General features: G+C 50.4%; 1 protein-coding gene across 1 annotated transcript; it reads right to left on the bottom strand.

Annotated features, from left to right (window-relative positions):
* Nucleotides 1-9,042: 9,042 nt before the first annotated feature.
* On the bottom strand, nt 9,043-19,143 carry TMX1 (thioredoxin related transmembrane protein 1). The gene is made up of 8 exons (XM_086462170.1): nt 18,998-19,143; nt 18,741-18,856; nt 17,895-17,940; nt 17,233-17,361; nt 14,838-14,883; nt 14,649-14,750; nt 12,836-12,905; nt 9,043-12,110 (listed from the first exon to the last, which is right to left on the bottom strand). Exons 1-8 carry the CDS (start codon nt 19,141-19,143, stop codon nt 11,932-11,934), a joined length of 834 nt encoding a protein of 277 aa, XP_086318296.1. The 3' UTR covers nt 9,043-11,931.
* Nucleotides 19,144-22,061: the final 2,918 nt, after the last annotated feature.

Below are 22,061 nucleotides of genomic sequence, written 5' to 3'. Positions count from 1 at the left end.
AGCAGGCTGAGCTCCAGCACGACCACCCCAGCCTCCCGAATGGGACTTGCTGCCCAGCTGTTTTCTGGAGCCACCAAAATTCGGCACTTAACAGCAAAAAGAGCTGCCTCTCCCCAGGTAGCGAGCAGCCACCAGGTTATAGACCTCCCTGCTCCGTGAAGCAACCCTCACAGGGCTGGGTGTCTGGAGGGGCTGCCTTGCCCTGACACGGAGGAAGGCACAAGTTTGGGCAAGCAGGCTCTTCAGAGGCTTTGTCTCCGAGTCCCAGGCTTTACAAAGCCTGGAGAGCAGAAGACCAAAGCACAGAGGAGACCTTTGCCCGTGCAGCAGCCAGGGACAAGGTGCCGAGTCTCCACCAGCCCCACCGCGAGGGTGCCGTGGGAAGGCAGGGTGGGAGATGCCAAGGGCTTACAGCAAGCCCTGGTGACAGCCAGGTGGGGAAAGTTTCTGCTCCCTCCTGGTGCTCTGCCAGCTCTGCGTGCCCCCAGCACGCTTTCCACGCTCAAGGCAGCCTGCAGCGTGGGGAATTAAAGTGCCTCTCAGACAGTTGGCTGCAGCTTTGCTTCAGTCTCCGTTTATCCAGCGACTCGGATGCGGTAAGACAGACTAATATAGGAGGAGAGGCTGCGGTACCTCATACACTGCAGAAGATGACAGTAGTTTCAAACTAATGGACAATGCTAAAGACAGCATGACCAACGGGATGAATCAGAGCTGTGCAGCTTCGGGGGGGAAGAGGGGAGCGGGGAGAAAATACAAACCAAGGCTTATAGCTTTTAGCCCCAGGACTCAAAGGAAAGGCAGTGCCTTTCTCAGGAAGGCTGAGCCCCCGGGTGCTCCCTGCTTGCAGCCCCACGGGGCAGATGGGGCCTCCAGGGTGCAGAGGTTCCCCCCGCCCACGGAGCCGTGGCCCCGCACACGAGCCACCACTCGCGGTGAGCGCAAGCCCTCGGCTGCTCGCGCCGTCCCTGCAGTGCTGCTGAGCTGCAAAGCAGTTTCCTTCAAGGGATCAGCGAGTGGATGCCTTATCTCACCATCCAGGCTTGGACCCACGAGTGGCAGAAGGGATAATTAAAGCTGAGCTGTTAAAAAACCTCCCTGCAGACTCCCTCCCTCTGAAGGGGACAATGCAACAGCGTGGGATCCTATTCCCTCAGGACTTCGGAGTCCTTCTCGCAGAGGAGTTCAACAGGGTTATTTCTGCCATCCCCAGTGTCACTGGCAAACCCAGCGCCTGCGCATCCACAGAGCAGCGTCTCTTTGGCCCCTGGGTGGCAGACAGGGCGGGAGGAGAGGCGAGAAGGTCAGAGGTGGAAGCAGAAAGCGCTGGCCAACCTTTGGGCCGGAGAAAATACAAACCAGCGTTCAGCATCCAGGGCTGGAGCACCCACGACGTGCTAGCTCTCCATCCTTTGCCAACAGCCTGCAGCAAAACCCAGCAGAGCTCCACGTGGCGAGCAGCCCTGGCAAAGCCCCAGGGGCTGCCCCCGCTCCATCTTTCTCTCAGCCACCCACCTACGCAGCAGATAAATCCCAGAGCTCCTACAACAGCCTTCCTCCATCCCCGAGCGGGGCAGAGCCCCCGTCTCCCCTCGCAGCCCCCCTGCTCCACGGTACAGCCCTCCAGGCAAGCTGAACAACCCTCACAGTGAGGTTAGGTGTCGGAGCACAGGGAGGCGAAGCTCAGATCTCGGGATACCCACGTACCTGCTCACCGCTCGCCCTTAGGACCCCGTTTCTGCGCCGTGGTGGGAAGGAAAACGGGTACCACGAGGGAAGAGCAACAAGCCACTGAGCTTTGCATCCTTCCCCTGGCACAGGCGTCCGCTGCCGGCTCCAGCCCCGCCGTGCAGGCTGGGCTTGCAGAGCTCTGCTGCCTTCGGTGCTTTTTGGGTCCTGCCCAGCCAGGCTGTGAATCCCCCAGGTTGAAGACAAAAGACGGCGCAAGCACAGGAGCCACATAACTGCTTGTACCCCGTGACACAGAACCTCCACCCCAGGAGCCCAGAAAATGCAACAGCGAGGGGCAACTCTTAGCACGGGTGGGACGCCACCTACCACGATGCCCACCAGCCCCTACCATCAGCCCTAGCAGGCAGCGATGTCCCGCAGTGCGGGATTGCTGGGGGGTGCAGGCAGGGTGCCGTGGATCGGGCCCCCGAGCACGAGGGCAGTGGGGAGTGCCACCCCCCACCCCACTCGGGGACCCTGGGGGCTGCGACTCACCGGCATCAGGGTGGAGGAGAACCAGGAGCGCGTCCAGATGGAGGCAGAGAGCTTAAAGCATCTTCAGGATGTTCTGGTGTCTCCTCTTGACCCTTTAAAAAAAAATAAATATTTAAAAATCACTCAAATCAACCTAAAAGCATACAAAAAACTGAACTGGTACCATTTAAAAACAGCAACCACCTCTCCTAAGCACAATTCTCGTTCCAGGGAGGGAGAAGTGCCAGAAATCAACTCGAAATTGCAGTTGATTCTCTGTGGAAGGAATTCAGCTGCTTTGCTGATAAGCAGCAATATAAATCTCTAAGCTGGAGAGGTAGATCATTAAGGGGAAATGTTTAGAGAAATTAAACCCTTCTTCCTGCTTCTTATGCTAATAGGGAAAACGAAGCTGATTTGCAGGAGGACAACATTTAGCAATATCCAATTCACCAAAGTCCCCATCTGTTCTCATTCTCATGGCGAGTTTGTCAAAAATCGGCTTTCCTTCAACCAACACCCGCGTCACTTTTAGCCGAAGTAAGAGGCCAGTTCTGGAAAGATTTGTAAATAAACCTCTTCTGCAAATCCAGCCAGTAAAAACAGTCCGGGGAAAGGCCTGATTAATAGGAATACATGTCAGGATTGAAGGGATTGAGGAAGGACAGCGAAGCAAATAAGGGGCCAGTGAATGACTAACCAGCACAGCTGGCAAAATAGCCCAGAGCAGAGGCCAGTGTAGGGTTAAGGAGACCAGAATGGGGAAATCTCCAAACCAGGATCCTGCACCCCTGCCTCCGCTGCAGTTGTTGCTCCTGGTTGAAGCAGGATCTGGAAACGGTTCCATGTCGGAGCCACCCTGTGTGGAGGAACCATCAAGCTCCGCCCGCAGCCCACGGGGCTCTAGAAAAACCTGCTAAAAAATGTCTTTCTGGTCCTTAGGAGAAGCGACGCTGAACTAGTTTGTTATACAGTTCTACCTACTCACAGTGATCGGAGCAAACAGATTATCAATGTATTTCATTTAAGCAACACGCGCTGTGGAGCAGGTCTTATCTCAAAACTTGAAAATTAGGGATTTAAGTAACAAGGCTGTGTTCCCGTCTTCTTCTGCAGAGGCAGGATTATTCTGTAGGCTCCCGTATAGAATTTATTTGGTAATTTAAACATTTTCTGCGGCATTTTCAGCAGCGGGGATTACGCTTTCAAGGTGGGCAGCCCCACGGTTCATACCTGTCGCTCGGCACAGGCCGGGCCAGGCGGGATCAGGCCGATGAGCTCCCCCAGGACCTCCGACAGCCGAACCCTGCCCCGCCGGCAGCTCCGGCAGGGATCCCGCTGGGACACGCACACCACGTGTAGGCACAGAACCGATTCGGCTTAGGCCATCGCAGCAAGCAGAGGGGAATAAACCCTGACATTTGCTGCCCTGCAGACAAAACTGGGGTTTATCCTCATTCACGGGGCAGAAAATCTAGAGGGTCGCAGCTGGGGCAGGAGCCCTGGGGCAGGACCGTGGCTCTGCTCCCCACCTGCCCCTTCCAGAGCCTTCCTTCCCCGCTGAGCCCGCGCAGCCCCGCCAAGGGGCGCGCAAGGATGAGCCCCCGTAGCAGCCAAAACGCTGCCCCTGCCTTGGGATTCCCCCCATCACCTGCCCCGCGGAGCCAGGAGCCCAGCGACGGCACCAGCCGCCCTCGCTGCTCCCCGCTGCCTCGTGTCTTCCCAGGAGAACCGCCGGCTCCGTCTTCTCGGCCACGCAGCAGGAAAAGGAGCAAGGAGCACCCAAAAGCTGGGTGAGGCAAACGGCAACAGCTTCTGAGGAGGTGTTTGCTCGCGTACAACCCGCCAGGCGTGCTTGGGCAGCTACGGGACATGCCGCAGCGCTGGGGACATGTTGCCAAGGGTGCTGCGACCCGTCTGCCTGTGAAGGAGGGGATCCCCCCCAGCGAGGCACTGACCCCAAGGCTGGGTACATACAGCTCACCTACGTGACGCTTTCTTCTGGAAGAGAAAGTCTTGCGTGAAAAGAAAACCCAGAGAGGGCTCACAGCATCTCCTATAAATACAGAGGAGAAAGAAGAGTTTATTCTCTGCCCTCTTCATTGTTTACTCTCCGGACTGGAAGTTCAAGTGATGCTCCCCATCGCCACGAAACAAACGCATCCATCCATCAAAAGCACAAAGCGGGAGTTGGATGTTTTCCTTCGCTCTCGTTACCTCCAGCCAATCCCCTGTCCTGCTGCAAGGCGTCTTCCCGCTGCCCTTCCTCTAGCTCAGGCTTAATTATCCATTTCCTAACGTCCTTTCATTCAGAAAGTTCTCACTTACGTGTAACCTACTCTTCCCATTTGTTTGGTCCATGCCACGTAGCTACACCACAGGCATCCCCAGCACAAGGCGACCCAGCTTGCTCACAGGTACATATTGTTCCCATACCTATTGTCTCCTTTAGAGCGACTGAAAATATTCACATTTCACGCTTTTCCCATCCTCTTTTAAGCCATGAAATTACTTCAGGTCTCTCTGCAGAAGTAACGTCCCCTCCAGGGGCAGCACAGGTCCAAGCAATCTTTCTGAAGCATCTCCATGTTGCCACCCCGTGGCCAGCCGGCTCCTTTTGCTTGCTCTCTTGGTCACACAACTCCTTCCACAGCTCTCGAGAGACAAGTTAGAGCAGTCCTTTTGGGAGATGTGCTCCAAAGCCCGTAAAAAAACCCGATAAACCTTAAAAAGTAATTTATATATACATACCCAGAGTGGAGCAGATCTCAAGTGGAGCCTTTGAGGTTCTCAGAGCAGCGTGAGGAGCAGTAGCTCTCGGTCAACTACCTAATTATAACAGACAAAAACGAAGAGCGATGCCCTTGAGCTCCCCCCGAGGCAGGGGAGCCCCACCTGCATGCTCCCCATCCAGCCCCAACCTCACCAGGAGCTGAAGCCCAGGCTACAGCCAGGTTCTCGATTTCCTGGGGGCGCAGAAGACAAATGAGGCGTTTTCAAAAGTGACCACAGGACATCAGGATATCACGGGCAAGCGGAGGGACTTGAGTCAGCACATCTTGCAAAAATAGTAATTAAAAAAGATCTCTTTATTATGCCTGTGTCGGGGCGCTGTGCTGGCAGCCCCCTCCAGCTCAGCGAGGTCTCGCTACACCACCCCATGGTGGTTTGAGTTTTGGACATCGCTGCAGAACTTCAGCAAAGCACCGAGAGAAACAACTCTTCCCCTGAGAGCTCCTGGCAGGGTTTGTTCTTGCCGTCTCTTATGCTTAAGAAAACGTATAGAAACCTCCAAGAACAACCCAGATCCCACTCCCGGCTGGGCCGACAACCGGCCGGAGCCTCAACGGAGCTGGAAGGGGATGGATCGTCCTCGTCTAGCGTTTGACAACTGACGCATCGAACCAGACAGTTCCTTCAGAAACCTGTCACGCCGCCGCCTATCACGTACATCAAACTGACTATGAACTACTGTATTTAAAAATATTCCACAGCAGAGATTACGCGCAGGTTATTCTCCCTGAACAAGAGATATTTCGGAAACGTTTGCTTTTATTCACCTTCACCCAGGATTTCATTGATCGGCTCTTGTGTTACAGCATCGCCACTCACCACAGATCCTTCGGCAACTCAAAACCTTTGGGAAGTTTGGCCACCGGCACAAGCTCTAGCCTAAGGGGGACACATCCGATGGAATTTCTCTTTCTGAGCAGCTGGGCACACATAGAGCCCATGCCAAAGCCTGCTTAATACTGAGTGTTTAATCTCAAGTTATCGTTAACAAAGTCCCATTGAAATAAAAAAGCCAACACAGAACATAGAGGGAATTCACGACATCCCAAACCAGCACTCGGCCTCTTCTTTTTTTGACAGATCAAACTGCAATTCCGAGACAAATACACGCTGTGGTCTGTCAGCGAGCAGGATCTTGGCTAGCCCGAGGGGTCAGGTGGAAGAGATTTACATCAACAGCGCTAACAGCAGGTCTGAGCTTCGCCGGAACAGAACAAGCCTCGTGCGGTGACGCTGACAGGGCGAGCGGCCGTTCCTTGTCCCCGCGGTGCCGACGGGGAAGGGACACACCAGCTGACCTTGCCTGTAGCTGAAACCACAGGGGTAGAGGCTGCCACCTCCACAGGCCGAAAAGAAACCTGTACGTTGAACACCCCTTTCCCTTCCGTTGATAGTCTTGATACTGCAAGCGTTCAGAGGGGAGGAACCATCCCACATGCCAAGGAGTTTAAAGGAAAGATTCAGAGAGACAGTTTTCTGAGAAATTACCAGTCACAGGAGGAGGGGAAAAAAAAAAAAAAAAAAAAAAAGACATTGAGGTCCAGGCTCAGCAAAGCATAAAGACTCTGGAAGGAAAAGTACAGCTGACAAAACTATTATCTTTAATGATCATCTTGCCCTAGTGGCTTCTCATCGAGCATTTTTAAAGCTCCTTGACATAGGAGGCATAATTTAACTGATAAATGAACCTTTCTAAGAGACAGACAGAAGATTGTGCTGGCATCTTTCCCCCTCTGATGTTCACAGGTATTTCAGAACCTGCTGTCACTTCAAGGGCATCAGTCACACACAAGCCCACGTCCACCATTACCCCTCAGCGTGTGCCCAGCACCCCTGCCCGGGGCTCGGGCAGGCATCTCTTGGGAAGGTGGAACTGGAAGCCCAGAAGCTTCCCATGACTTCAGCCTCAGGAGAGTGAAGTGCCAGGGCAGCTAAGAGAGCCCAGCAGCTGCTCCTGGCACTTCAAGGCACCCGTGCCACGGGCTCTCCAAAAGACAACGGGATGTATGTCACGGCTGTGAGATGAAACAGGCTCTCCTGCATCGGCTCCCACTGCAGGAAAGGTTGGGGCTCTGATCCACCTTGCACTTGGCCCACACAGGACCCTGCCACCAGGCGTTCCTCTAGTTATTACGACTACCAGCACTTTCTCTCTGGCCAGAACTGTGGAATCACCGAATCATTAAGGTTGGAAAAGACCTCCAAGGTCACCATGTCCAACCATCAACCCAACACCACCGTGCCCGCTAAACCACGTCCCCAAGGGCCACATCTACACGTCACCACCCAGAGAATTTAAGCATCCATGGCACAGGGGCAGAAAGCAAATCCCAGTGTGCAGGGGACAGCATTGCCGGGAATGGGGTTCTGGGGGCTCTTGGGAAGGCTGGCTTTTGTACGCAGGAAGGGTAAATACAAGTGCTACAACAGGGATATGTGTATACTCAAGTACCTCACCAGGTAAAGGAAATAGATTTATTCCTTCCACAGATTAAAGATGGCTATTAAACATCAGATGCATACCTACGAGCTGGCTTTCTGCATCTGCCTTGCAGCTAAGATGACTATAAGCAATGCTAAATAGAAATGGACCTTCTACCTGGAAAGTTTTAAAGAGCTAAATATGGAAAAGTGAGGGAAAAAAGAGCAGAGCGAGGCAGAATCTCTTCTAGAAAGTTACTGAAGTTGATAAAGCCCACAGCAAGATAAGGAGTTCAGCAGGGAAAAGAAAAGCTGACCCAAGAGCAGGCTGCCGGGCATTAGGCAGACATAAAATTCAGGGAAGAGCCACAGGTGATGCTGTTGAGGTCAAACCAAGAACTTCAGCTGATGCAAAGATCAGACAGCTGCAGGAGGCAGATTCCCCCTTCTTTAAGCAAAGAAGCCTTAAAAATCAATACTGACCTTGTACTTTGGCGTTTCTAAGGGCTGCAAGAGCGCTACAGCACACTGAAATGTCTCCTTCCCCATCAATCTTTGTCATAAGTGAAACTACCCATTTCAAAACCAAACCTAGGGCTGACTTTGGCCACCTGGCAAACACCAATTGCCAGCTAAGCGTACAGTCTCTTTTTTGTTTCTCATCAGGCCAGTCCCAACAATTTTAACTACCTAAATATATTTCAGTTTGACTTTTAGCTCATTTTTTTTTTTTCCTTTAGACTGGCTGTTATTTTCTGTTATACATAACACATTGAGTGGAAGAGTGGGGAAGGCAGGCTTGCACGAGCATCCACTTAATTCCCCAGGCAACACGTATTCCTTGCTCCCGTTGGGGAGGAACTGCACTTTCCCAGGAAACTCCACACATTCAGACCGAGAGCCCACACACACAGAGCGACCACGTTCTCAACGCTCACACCTAAGAGAAGAGGTGGAGGAAAGAGCAAGGAACAGGCCAGCCAGCCGCTCTGATGGAAGGTTTTGGGCTGGGCCGGCTGTTACTCAGCAAGGCTCTGAGCACACCTTGCCTGGAGTTGTTTCCTCCTGAGGAAGCCTCTTCCACTGCAGCACTTGTTCCATTCTGAGCTCAGCCTCCCACGAATTCCCCAACGCTGACCCCTCCAGCTGCTAAGATCTGATACGCAGCGCGGAGGTGGGAGAGGGGAGGAGCCCATCTGCAGCCGAAATACGATTTGCACACATTTTTAGGGAAATGAGGAAAAAAAGTTACAAGGAACTGAGTTTTAAACACCATTTGTCAACTCCAGCCTACATTCTTCGTGCTACACAAGAACCCATTTTATTCCCATCGCTGCCTGGTGTGCGTGAAAGCCCCTTCCCAAACGGTACAAACCAAAAGGGCAGGTGGTCAGCTCACGCTACCGTGAGGTACCCAAACCAGTCTCCATTAAAAAAGGCAAGTACCTCAGCGCAGCTTTAGTTTGAAGTATTTTTTGAACTTGTCTTTTCCAAAAGACTTACCACAAACAGCGTGTTAGCTACAGCATTATTTTTTTCTCCATGGAAAAAGCTGCAGTTCTGTTTCATGGCTAAACAGCAAGATACTGTCTTAAAAAAAAACAAGACACACGAACACAGGAATCCAAAGCTGGTGGTTATTTTTTACTTGAAGACTCTCTGAAACATTAAAAAAAAAAGTATTGTTACAGTTAACGAATTCCTTCTGGAATGAAAAGGGACAGCTCGGTCAAGGTGATGGTAGGGAAAGGGCAGTCTGACTTTTACAAAACTGGTATTCAAGCATCATCGATACACACAAAGGACAGGCTCTTATGAACACTTGTAACATTGCAACCTTTGCTCAGCCTCAGTAAACATCTTTGGAATATAGGTTGTAAAATAAAATATCAAGAAACTTAAATATTCACAGGACAAAACCATAACATTATTAGAACTATGAACAGTAAGATTTACAGAGGTCAGCAAACGCAGGCTGCCTATGGATAATCAAACCAGAACTTGCAGAAGTGACACTAATCACAAGCACAGGAGGCTGGATTCCAGCAGCTGGGAACACTACGAGGCAGTTTTGGAATCTGGCTACTTGCCTGAGGCAGGGAGGCAGTAAGAAAAAGGTAGGAGTGCAGAAGGCAAAGGTAAGTCAGTGCTAGAAGTTCTTGTTAAACCAGGAGTCTAGTACAGCAAGAAATGAAAAAAGGTTGTTCTTTTAAAATCAAAAGTTAGCCCAAAGTTATCACTATATACTTCCTATATTGCACAAACACTTTCAAAGTAACTGAGAAACCCCTGAATTTGTAACAGCTACATTTAAATATATTCCCAGTGGAGTTAGCCCATATAGTTCATGTTTCAAAACACCTCAACACACCAACAGCATTTCCGTGTCCCACCTTCTCAAGCCCCCTCCAAACTAACAACATAACCACCTACCAAAGGCAGCGCTACCGGTTCTCCTCAGTATACCGCACATTTATTGCTTTATTCTACCAGTGACAAAGGCCAAGAGCTAAACTTTTAGAGAATTTAAGGCAATCCCACCCGACCAACACCTTAAGGGCATTTATGGCACACAGTGGTCTTCCTTCAAAGACCAGGAAAAGTTTTGATACTTCAAAACGACAGGAACACTCGGATTTTAACCAAAAGGACCCTTTCAAGCATCAGTTGTACCTTCCTAACACAGCACTGAAGTCCTAAGTCATTCCAGAGCACCAACGTTCAGAAAAAGACAGGGTCACAGGAGGAAGTTCCAGGACAACAACTCACTCTTACTCATCTAAGCACATGTTGGAAGATTCACTCGGACAGTTAAATCACCTTTTCCCATTCCTAACACAGAGGATGAAGGACCATCTATGAGACACACTCAAAATGCAACTTCCAAAGCAGCATTCAAGACTGACAAAAACCAGGGCATACTCTTAACAGCTTTACAAGGCAATTCGCCCCCAAGAGCTCTGAATATTGTTTTTCCAAATATTTCTTTCATACCCCACAGCATTCACGACGAGCTCCTTATCTGATGCTCTTAACAATCACCAGGAGAGCCTGGCTTTGGAGAGCCAAGCTGCAGCAAAAACATCATCAAGAGCATTTCTACACTTATAGCCTTAATTACTTACAACTAAGTTTACTATTGACACAGATCTATCAACTGCCAGTCCTGCAAACCCACTCGGATGAACAATTCAGAAAAAAAAAAAAAACAACACCCAAACAACTAAAACAAACAAAAAATCCCAAATCAAACCAAAAAAACCCCACAACCCAGCAAGAACAGGCTTGTGGCAAACCCCTAAGCGTGCTCAGCATCAGGCTAACCCTTCCCTTGCACATACTTTGGACATTAACTGGAAAAATATGGAAAATTCTTCACGAGTGATGCACGATAACAGCGGTCCAAGGAGCATGTGCACTCTTTTTATTTCTATACAGAGTGAAAACAAATACCATACAGAAAACAGTAGGCTACAGGGTTTTTTTTAAAGAAAGAATTATGGAATATTGTTTCAAGAGGTTTTTGTGAAAACAAAAAAGATGACTTTCTGCAAAAAGAAGTTAAGAAGCAGTTATTTCAACTTCAGACCCGGGAGAGCCTGACTGGATTTGCTCTAAAATGGGATTAAGCAGAAATTACTGAGGATGTATTGAAATTAAGCAGAGCCCTGCTGCCATCCAGCAGGATGAAGGGAGAGGATCTGCGTTCAGCAGAGAACCCTGCGTGTAAACTATTCCCATCCGCATCGGAGTCACTGAGACAAACGAGACTTCGTGGTGCTACTTGTCATTTTCCTAGAGAAGAATTAACGCCGCCAAGAAGCGCCTAAGAGTTTTCTACAGCCTTTTCTAAAAGGAATCGACGCAAAGAGCAGGTTTCTGGTCAGCCAGGGAATCCACGCTACACAGAGTGCCTGTGGTAACTTCCACCGGGGGATGGCAGAGACAAGCGCTCGCGCTTTTGCTCAGAGGGCAACTTCTGTTCCTCTAAATGAAGACAGCGACTGTCACCTCCTTGGAAGAAGAAAGACTGGGGGGGTTGCAGCACTCATTGTCATAGCAGAAAGCAGGTTCTGTCACATAAAACGCTTGGACCACGTCCCATCACCGAAGGAACTCCTCCCCTCAGCGTTTCTTCAGAGCCCAACTAGACAGACTGACACTGAGAAAGCTTTCCGAGTGCTTTCACAGCAAACAGGTTAGTGCATTTTCCTTGCTAATGTGCCCTAACGCAACAAGCACACCGGTTTTACAATCCCTATAGAACAAGTCATTCAAGAAGCCACATAAATTATTTCCTGGCACTTCTCTGCACACAGACAGAAGAAGTTTCAGCCATTTGCAACAGCGTGTTTTAGTTTTGAATACCTGACGCCTTGGTTTGTTTTTCTGAATTCGTGAAATGCATCAATATCACCACGGCAGGAGTCGTTCTTCTCGTCCAGCTGAAGGATTTGACATTTATCTCCTTTTGAGTTGGTGACTCAAACGCTAACCCTGCACGCAAACAAGCTAAGATTTATCCATCGCAGCAGCAGGGTTCACTTGGCGCTGCCTGACAGCGTTCGGTGACGAGTTTCTGTCGGACGCCTCTTTACCCTCCGTTTCATCGTCTGAGATATCTTCCTCGTCTGCTTCTTGCTCTTCATCCAGCTTTTTCAGCAGCTGAGCTGACTCTGGAGCTAGCTTTCCTGGAGGGGAACATGCATACACAAACACCATTACCATAGGAAACACATTTTTTTTTTTAACATCACAAGCTAGCACAGAATTTTAATGAATTTAATCCAGGTAGCACTTGCCCCTATCAGCCACTTCAGCTGCTATCTCAGGTAGAATTGCTGCCAGCATGAAGTTACCGACAGGTCAAGTACTAACAGATTACAGACTGCCTAGACAAGGTAATAGAAAGCTTCCTCCAGCTTTAAAAGAAAAAAAAAGCCAGGTTCCTACAAACCATAAACCAGCACTCAAACGTTCTTCCAGGACTTTTTAAGATTACCTTGAAAAATTCCAGAGACTAACCCCAAACCGCATGACGTACTACCCACACAAATAAATTCACTTTTAATCCTCACTTTGCCCCCAAAACGTACGCAAACCCACAGCTTAGCCACACTGACAGCTCCACTCAAAACTCTTATCTCGCTGCACACATGGAATTTCACTTCTTGCAGGTATGAAAATGCAGCAAAACCATTTTTCTATCTATCTCCTCAAAAAGTTCTTTAAAAATAGTTTAGCTTTAGCTAAATACAAAATACAAATCCACTATAAACCCTAAGGGCAAACTGCTGCATCAATCACAAGTGTCAACTCCTACACTAAACCTCGTGTCCTGCAGACACAAGTGACATACTGGTATTTATTAAGTAAGAGTTACCAAAGAGCTTCCCTGAATCAGAAGTGGGCTTACTTGAATGAGGGTACTGCGGCGGTCTGTGCCTTTTGGATGGACAGATACAGTCTGCTAAGAACACCATGATCTGAAAGCAAAGACAGGCAAGTTTAAACCTCCACACGCCCCACACATTAGAACCACAGAATTACTAAGGTTGGAAAAGCCCTTTAAGATCAGAGAGTCCAGCCGTTAACCCAGCACTGCCAAGTCCACCACTAACCATGTCTGCACGTCTTTTAAACACCTCCAGGGATTGTGACCCCACCCCTTCCCTGGGCAGCCTCTTCCAGCGCTTGACAAATCTTTCAGTGAAGAAATCTTTCCTAATGTCCCATCTAAACCTCCCCTGGTGCAACTTGAGGCCGTTTCCTTTTATTCTGTTGCTTGTTACTTAGGAGAAGAGACCAACCCCCCCTCACCACAACCTCCTTTCAGGCAGTTGCAGAGCGATCAGGTCTCCCCTCAGCCTCCTCTTCTCCAGGCTGAACACCCCCAGTTCCCTCAGCTGCTCCTCACAGACCTGTTCTCCAGACCCTTCACCAGCTTCGCTGCCCTTCTCTGGACACGCTCCAGCACTTCCATGTCCTTCTTGTTGTGAGGGGCCCAAAACTGCACCCACCATTCGAGGGGCGGCCTCACCAGTGCCCAGTACAGGAGCACGATCCCCTCCCTGCTCCTGCTGGCCACACCATGGCTGATACAGGCCAGGATGCTGTTGGCCACCTTGCCCACCTGGGCGCACTGCTGGCTCATGTCCAGCTCACTGCCGACCAGCACCCCCAGGTCCTTTCCCACCGGGCACCTTTCCAGCCCCTCATCCCCAGCCTGTAGCGCTGCGTGGGGTTGGTGTGACCCCAGTGCAGGACCCAGCCCTTGGCCTTGTTCAGCCTCACAGCACTGGCCTCAGCCCATCGATCCAGCCTGGCCAGGTCCCTCTGCAGAGCCTCCTACCCTCGAGCAGATCAACCCTCCCACCCAATTGAGTGCCCTCTGCAAACTCACTGAGGGAGCACTCGATCCTCTCATCCAGGTCACTGACAAAGACATTAAACAGAACTGGCCCCAATACTGAGCCCTGGGGGACACCACTTGTGACTGGTCACCAACTGGATTGAACTCCATTCCCCACCACTCTCTGGGCCCAGCCATGCAGCCAGGTTTTTTTACCCAGCAAAGAGTACACCCGTCCAAGCCAGGAGCAACCAGTTTCTCCAGGAGAATGCTGTGGGAAACGGTGTCCAAGGTTTTACTAAGGTCTGGGCAGACACCATCCACAGCCTTTGCCTTGGCCACTAGGCAGGTCACCTTGTCATAGCAGATCAGGTTAGTCAAGCAGGACCTGCCTTTCATGCTGACTGGGCCTGATCACCTGGATGTCCCGTACGTGCCGTGTGATGGCACTCAAGACAAGCTGCTCTGTAACCTTCCCCAGCACCCAGGTCAGACTGACAGGCCTGTAGTTCCCCCTTCCTCCTTCCAGCACTTTCTGTAGACCCATTTCCTAACCTCCAGTCAACTGGAACCTCCCCAGTTAGCCACAACTGCTGATACACGATGGAAAGCGGCTTGGTGAGCCCTTCCACCAGCTCCCTCAGTACCCTTGGGTGGATCCCGTCCGGCCCCATAGACCTGTGTGTGCCTCAGCAGTGTAGCAGGTCATAACCATTTCCCCTTGGATTACAGGGGCTTCATTCTGCTCCCTGTCTTCCAGCTCAGGGGGCTGGGTAGCTGGAGAACAACCGGTCTTACCATTAAACACCGAGGCAGAGAAGGCATGAGTATAACACACAGTAGCCACAAGCCAATCTGTTTCAAGTGCTTCACTTACTAGTCCCAGTATCAGTCCTGAGAACAGAGTTGCCAATGCAAAAACAGCATACGAGGCCCAGACCGGTATTCCAACGTTTTCTGTTAAATAACCATGGCAGTGCTGGAATAAAAGGGAAGAGAATCATTTCGAGAATAGCTGAATATCATGTCTGTTAAGGTAAAATAAAGCAGAGCTCTACGCACATACCCTGATCCACATTGACAGCTGAAACAGAGCTGACATACTGCTCATCCTGAAACAAAGCAGAAACAAGTAACTGAAAACATCTTTAAGCCAGTCACACACCTGTATCTTCTGATCCGCCCGACTGGTCATTATTTAGCCCCATGTTGAACAACCCTCTGCTCATGCCTAGTCTCCCCTCTACCTACTCTGATTTTTATCTTCTATTTTGTCCTTTACTTCAATAAACACTTGTTCCCATGAAGCCACCTTCGGTACCAACACCAGCTTGTGTGATGTTCCACATATGGACAATTACAAATTCACAAACTTCCTTGGCTTGCACCTGCTGACAAACTAATTTTTCATTTATGTTCTAAGTTATATTTGGATCAACAGTCTACGAGCAGCCAGCTGGAACCCTATTCAAGATATTAAGCATCTGGACACTTTATTACAACAAAAAATTAACCTATTAAAAACCCCATCAGGTTATAAAAGAACCGAGACATCTTCAGACACTTGAGTTTAGCCATGTATTTTACACACAAGTGACAAAGACCAGGCTAGCTGCCACGAATACCCTGCTGATTCCGACATTTCCCTGTTACTGTGAAACTTCAGGATTAAGTAGTCACTATGTGTAAAGGCAAGGAGGATCTGAAATGTGAAGCCCACCGAAGTTGCTAACGAGTGAGCCGCAGAAGCAGCCTGCACACTGCCTCAGTATGCACAAAAAACTGGTCCTGTACATTTTTAATACAAAAAAAAAAACCTTATTAATCCTAAAATGAATACCCCGTTTCACACACTCCTGGGTGCGGGCTAACACTTTGTAGATCAACCACACAGTCTGAAGATTCAAAGAGCACTGCAAGCAGGCAGAGGAACAACGCTGAGCTTCCCAGAAGGGCCACCAAAAAAAAATGGAGAATTTCAGCATGACGCTTCATAACCTGAACACTGCTACAGCACAGAGGCGTTCCAGCCACCATCGCTCTAACAGAAGAAAAACCACGGACAATTGGGCTCATTTGCCTCAACCAACGGTGCCCCCAACATGCTTTATCCCCCCCAGTTACTCAATTACTCTGAAACCACCACACAGCAACAACTAAAAGCACTTCAAAGCCACAAAACTCGAAAGGATTCCAAATGGCGTGGTGCTTCTCAGACTACAGTCTCCCCACTTCACTTTTCCTCCAGCGGAGGAACCTTCACCGTTTCACTCTGCTTTTAACTTTGCTACAGATGTGTCTTCTTAAACGACTACGTTGCTACATTAATTTCCAGGGGTTTATTGCTAATTTCCTAGAATTTAGCCAGGCAAAACATCTGCCGTTGTCCTAGGTTACAGTGTAAAATGTGCCAAAAGGAAAAAAAAAAGTATTCTATCACCATCTTCAGGAGCTGTTGAGACCAGGTGGGGCGGTGCTCCCTGCCTCCCCCCTCTGGACTATCTCCTGTTCATGGGCACAACAATGCCTTATCGCCTGACCCATCGGTAACTCGCTCCTGGGCTATCTCCTGTTCATGGCCCATCAAGGAACTGCCTCACGACTCCCCATCCCATGGTGAGATGCTCCGCCCGGGGGGGGGGGGAAGGAGCCAAGCAGTCCATGCCAAATAAAAACGGAGATCTCCAACACCCGAGCAGCCTTCTTCCACTGGATTCCCAGAGGAGCTTTTCCCCCCACTGGAGTTCCAGAGGACAAGAGCTACCTACCTACCACTGGACCTTCGGAGGAAGACCAGACTCTTTTACCTGATCGCTGCTTCCACAGAACTACATCCATCGCTTCAGGAGGACTGCAGCCAGCATCTTATCGGACTGCTACTGCCACCCTAACAGGGTGTCACGTTGTATTCCTGACTCTGTCAGTGTAAACCAGGGGGTTGTTTGTTTCTCCCTGCCTTGTGTTATATATATATATATATATATATATATATATATATATATATATATTAGCAAAGACCTGTTATTCCTATTCCCCATATCTTTGCCTGAACACCCGTTAATTTCAAAATTATAATAATTTGGAGGGAAGGGGGTTGCACTTTCCATTTCAAGGGAGGCTCCTGCCTTCCTCCCCAGACACCTGTCTTTCAAGACAGCCGTATAAACAGAAGAACTTCAAGCGTCAGCAAGTTCCCTCCAAGAGTTTAATAAAGCCATAGAGCCACCTACAACTCTTTGAAGCCTTAAAGTGAACCTGGCCCAGGGCATCCGCGCTGTGCTGGCGCACACAACCCTCCCGAAGCAGGTCTGACCACGCACCCAGCCCGTCCCCAGCCCTCTCACCAGCACGGAGCTGCCGCACAAGCGGTGAACAGGAGGCAGCACCCGCCGTGGCACCCCTAAAGACCTGTCCCAGCACGTTTGACGACAAATTATTATCAAAATCAGACCAAAACTTACAGGAAAGAGGAAGGACCGAACCATGATGAAACTGGTTCAATAGATTTCCATTCCTGGTCACTGATGAAATTTATAAAATCAGTTTTAGTTCTCGCACCCTGGTACCTCCTGAACTCTCCATCTTTACAGCTGCAAAATAAGCAAGAAAAATCCTTTATTTTAGCCAGACCCAGGCACGCCACATTTGCTTCCACTCAACACCTTCCCTCCCATCACCTCGCCTGTTTGGCTTTTAGTTTTACTTTGCTTTAGATTATATCAATTCTAAAACACTTTCCAGAAATCTGGACTACAAGTATTTCTAGAACCTTGACTCCACGTGCATCATCGCTAGCTTGTGATCCCATAAAACGATAACGACCTTCCTAATGAACTTGCCACACCACTGCCTGAAAGATCAACCTACAGAGAAAAGATTGCAACATGGAAACACCCAGAAAAAGACAGAATAAACAGGGCCTGAAGGGAAAGGAAAAAAAAAATCATCTGGCAGTATTGTAAGGTCACAGCGGGGAAGAGTGGCTGTCTCTGTGTAAAGGAAGTCATTCTTAAAGAGCGTGGTAGATCTCTTTAAAGAGGTAGATCTCGTTCATTTGTCCCCCTAAAAAGGAAAAAAAATAGTCCTCTCTCCTCAAAACAACCCTGCTGCATCGCATACTTACTGATAGATGGTAGGGAGCGCAGTTATGATGAATCGTCCGCTTAATCCTGGAAGAAAACAGTTGTTGTCAGAACAACAGAGCACTCTTGGGTCAGGAAAGGCAAGAAATGTTATTAAACACCAAAATAAAAAGCAGCTGCTCCCCCAGGTATCAATCTTTAACTGTGAGCAAACACGAAACTTGCGTTAGACACTACACAGTCTAAAAGAAAAGTCCCTGGACAAAGAGAAAGTTTCTCCATGGAGAGGGAGAGATGTCTGGGGATACTCATTCTACTTGACCATTTTGGCTGTAGCTCTTTGGAGAGCAAAGCTCCCCTCTCCCCACACCACCTGCAACCCCCAGCGCCTGCAGACAATAACCCGAGCGAGGAAAGTTTCTAAACTTCTTCAGTGACTTTGAAGAAAAGTACCAGACCCGGGGAAGGTCAATTTTTACAAACCCCACACAGACACGAGAGCCATTCAGAAAAGCGAGCTGCGGCGAAGGGAGACCAGGCTGCTTGCACCCCCTTTTGCCCCCGAAGGGGGGTGCTGCTACAGGGAAGGCCGACACCACGTTTTTGCTCTGTATGATGCTTAAAAACCATGGTCAAAAACCTCCTTGAAACCCTCCAAATCGCTCCCTAGAGAAATCCTCTTGTTCCCTTTATCTGCTAAGGGAGACTAGAGTGCTTAGTGATCTGCCCTCGGTAGGGACCAGTAAAAAAGCTTTACCATTTCCTACTAATTCTGTTTATTTCTAAAAGCACACGCACTCGCCCCAAACGTCTTCCCCGAGCGCTCAGAGGCCCAAAGCCACGGCGAGGTCGCCGGGAGCGCTGAACCGTCCCCGCCAGACCCTCACCCGGCTGCTCCGTGACATCCACTTTGGCAATGTTCACTTCCAGGTCCTCGCCCCACTCGGCGAACTTCTCCCACTCGGGCTGCAGGTTCTGGCAGGCGGGACACCAAGGGGCATAGCTGGGGGGGGGGGGGGGGGGAGCACTGTCACTCAACGGCACCGCTCGCCACCCCCCGCGGCCTCACAGCGGGCCGCTGAGAGACACCCCCCGCCCCCCCCCCCCCCCTCCCGGCAGCCCGAGGGACCCCCTCCCGACTCACAACTCCACCATCCACTCGCCCTGCAGCAGCTCCCGCCACATGCCGTCCGACAGCACCTTCACCGCGCTCCGCTTCCCCAGCGCGGCCGCGCCGCCCGCCAGCGCCAAGCACAGCAGCGCCGCGCACAGCCGCCCGGCGGCCGCCATCTTGCCGCGCCGCGCCGCGCCTCGCGCGCGCTTCCGCCTTCCTGTTGACGGCGAGCGAGAAGGGCGAGGGGATGGGCCAGGGGGGCCGCGCGTCACTGCTGGCACCGCCCCCCCCGCCGCGCCTCGGCGCATGCGCCTTCCGGCGCGCCGCGCGCGCGCAGAAAGGCGAGTCCTACGGCCGCTTGCTTGGGCGGGGCAGGGAAGACTCGAGGGGCGGGCTGAGGGTGCGCGGCAGCCTATAGAGCGTCGAGTTGTGGGGGGGGGGGCTCGCAGACGGCGGGCTCGGCCAATGGGAAGCGCCGGTTCCTCTCCCGCTCCCTCACGCGGTACCGCCCCCCCCGCCGCCATGTTTCTCACAGGGGTTGTGGGGCCGGGGCGGGCTGGGGGGCGGCAAGGGCAGCTTCAGGGATGCCTTTCTGTGGCAAACCCCGCTCCCAGCGTCGCCCCGGGGGACGTGGGGGAGAGCTGCCCCCTCCGCTGCGGTGCGGGGGGTGGCATCTCCACAGGGAGCCCGGCCAGGCTGCTCGCCCTCCGTGCGCAGCGTGTGCTTCTTCTGCCTCCTCCTCTCGCACCCTGATGGCAAAGAGCTGCGCGGGAGCAAAACCAGCCCCCGCGACTTCTACAGCTCTGTTAATAACCTGTGCCTCGTTTCCTGCAGGAGGGATGGGAAAGAGCTGTGAGCGCTCGATGGTGGATCACAGCGAGGTGTGGAAACAGCTCTCCGGGGCCGCAGGGAGAACAGATTTCCCTCACGCCAACTCCTGCTTCCCTCTCCAGCATCTTCAGTTACTTACGGTAGAAAGTAACTCAGTTCTCAAGCAAAAGTCTGGAAAAAAGTCAGTGGTAATGAGCAGACAAACCCCGCATCGTTTCACTGCAGTCTATCAACACCTTAAGCTTTTCAAGCAAAGGATCCTCTTTTTTTTTTTTTTCACGTGCACATAGTTTCTCTGCCGCAGTTTTCTCTGGCTCTTGGTCCGGAGCAGCTATAATAACGTCACCTTTCCTCTTCTGCCTGAATCATTTCTCTCCCCGCACCTCTCAAAGACGCCTTTGCCATAATTTCATATCCCACAGTTTAGGGCCTTGGCAGGTGGAGAGAGCTGGTCTGCAGCAGCCATTAGAGCAGTGCAGGAAAAAGAATAAATCGGCGTTCAGTTGGGTTATTTTTTTTCAGTTTTGGCAACCTTTCTCTAGTACAATGTGTATGTTCCTTTCTGGAGAAGAACACTAAGCCATTACTAAGGACTTGATGAAGCTTGTTATTCATTGATTCAGGGTTCGGTCATAAATCACCGCTCGCAGCGCTCTCCCTGCTCATTGCCATGCCATTTCAGTCGTAATTGAATTTCTGAAATTTGTTATTGATAATCCAAGAACGCCCCCCGTTCCGCATCAGTAATGAGATGAGATGTGAAGAGCTGTCTTCGGTTCTTCAGGGTAGCAGTACACATCCTGGTAATTTAAGATGAGTTGCAGTACATAAAAACTCTGTTGCATCACCATGTGGAGCGGACGTTGGGTGACTGATCTATGTCCTGGGGAAGGTGGCCAGAAGCATGATCCCATCTTTTATTCACGCTCAATAAGAGGATAATTAAACGTTCCTTTCTTCGGTGCGTCCAGATGACTGCATGGAGGGTGAATTCGATTTAATCCATGTGCAGGTTAACAAAAGAGAAAACACGTGAAGCAACGGAAGCGATTGCAACACAGCCTTTAGACGACACCACAGGAGAGGTTTTCTGGGACTGAGTCCCGCCTGGAAGGGCCCATGTGGAAAAACGATCTTGCCATTTAATGCTCCTGGGCTCAAGGAGGAAGGAGCTGGTGAGCAGTCACTGTCAACAAAGAGGCACACCGAGCTCCCTATGGAAACAGCTTGAAAGACCCTGAAAAGTTTGGCTTCATACCTCCTTTGCGTGGTTCCAGTAATTATTTTAAGGATAATGACTGCTGCGAATTACTTTTTATGTCCATCTTTATTACATTGACATTGCCTTGTTTCTTTGTAAAAATTTGAGGCATTTGAGAACAAGAAAGCCTTGGCCATATCTTTTCTGCGTTCTTCCTCCAGCCTACTCACCTCAGCCCTCCCAAGCTGTATGGAGAAATGTCTGCCTCGCCTTCCAAGGTTCACAGTAGAATAAAGAGATTTAATAAGCAAACAAAGACGAGATGGCTCCGAGTGACCTTAAGAAATGAACGCAGCTCCTAATTGCTACCCCTTTTCGCTTCCTCTGTGCCTACTTTGTTGCTGCGACGTGAGAATCGCAAGAAAACGTTGCTTTATGACGTACCTTCAGAAATGTAAGGGTGTGGACGGACAGCACTGGTTTAATCCATTAGTCACCACAGCCCAATCCCCTTCTTACCCTCGTGCTTCCTCAGAGGTACGATACTTCTCCACGGGAGCAGTGCCAGATACTTTTAAGTTCACAAGGCTGCAGAGTCCTATGACTCTGACCTTGACCAACCTGTGGTGTCTCCACGAGGCTGCAGAGCCCCGTGACTCTGATCTCGATCAACCTGAGGTATCTCCAAGACCATCCTGGCACCGCTCCCCTCTGCTCAGTCCTGAATCTAAAGAGGGATCCTCAGGCTTCTAAGCATGGTGTGCAGGTGACATGAGTTAAATGTAAGCCAACACATGTTAAATAAGTTCTACTGCAGGTCCTCAACGTTCTCTCTTATTGAAGAGTTTGTCCACACCTCCTCATGTACAGAAGTGAGAAAAATGCACGGTCCTGCCTGCCGGAGGTGCTGGTGTTAAAGTTCAGTGATGGTTCTTGCAGGAAGAGGTTTGTCTGCGGAGGTCTGTGCTGAGAACAGCGTAGCCTGCTTTTACAACCAACGTTGGCCTCCAGCTGCACCACCACTCAAAGGGGAAAGGAGGATCACTGGTGAAAATTCTCCCG

This window comes from Leptosomus discolor, chromosome 3 (assembly GCF_034619465.1).
Source record: "Leptosomus discolor isolate bLepDis1 chromosome 3, bLepDis1.hap2, whole genome shotgun sequence".
Lineage (NCBI taxonomy): Eukaryota > Metazoa > Chordata > Aves > Leptosomiformes > Leptosomidae > Leptosomus > Leptosomus discolor.
This window is presented reverse-complemented; position numbering and strand designations above follow the sequence as displayed.

What these genes read in the sequence shown, in the direction of transcription:
- TMX1 (XM_086462170.1), bottom strand. Translation starts at nt 19,143, where the DNA reads ATGGCGGCCGCCGGGCGGCTGTGCGCGGCGCTGCTGTGCTTGGCGCTG. An exon ending in GGCGAGTGGATGGTGGAGTT is followed by an intron (nt 18,857 to 18,997) that starts GTGAGTCGGGAG and finishes CCCCCCCCCCAG; the next exon opens with CTATGCCCCTTGGTGTCCCG. An exon ending in GCCGCAGTACCCTCATTCAA is followed by an intron (nt 12,111 to 12,835) that starts GTAAGCCCACTT and finishes GTTCCCCTCCAG; the next exon opens with GAAAGCTAGCTCCAGAGTCA.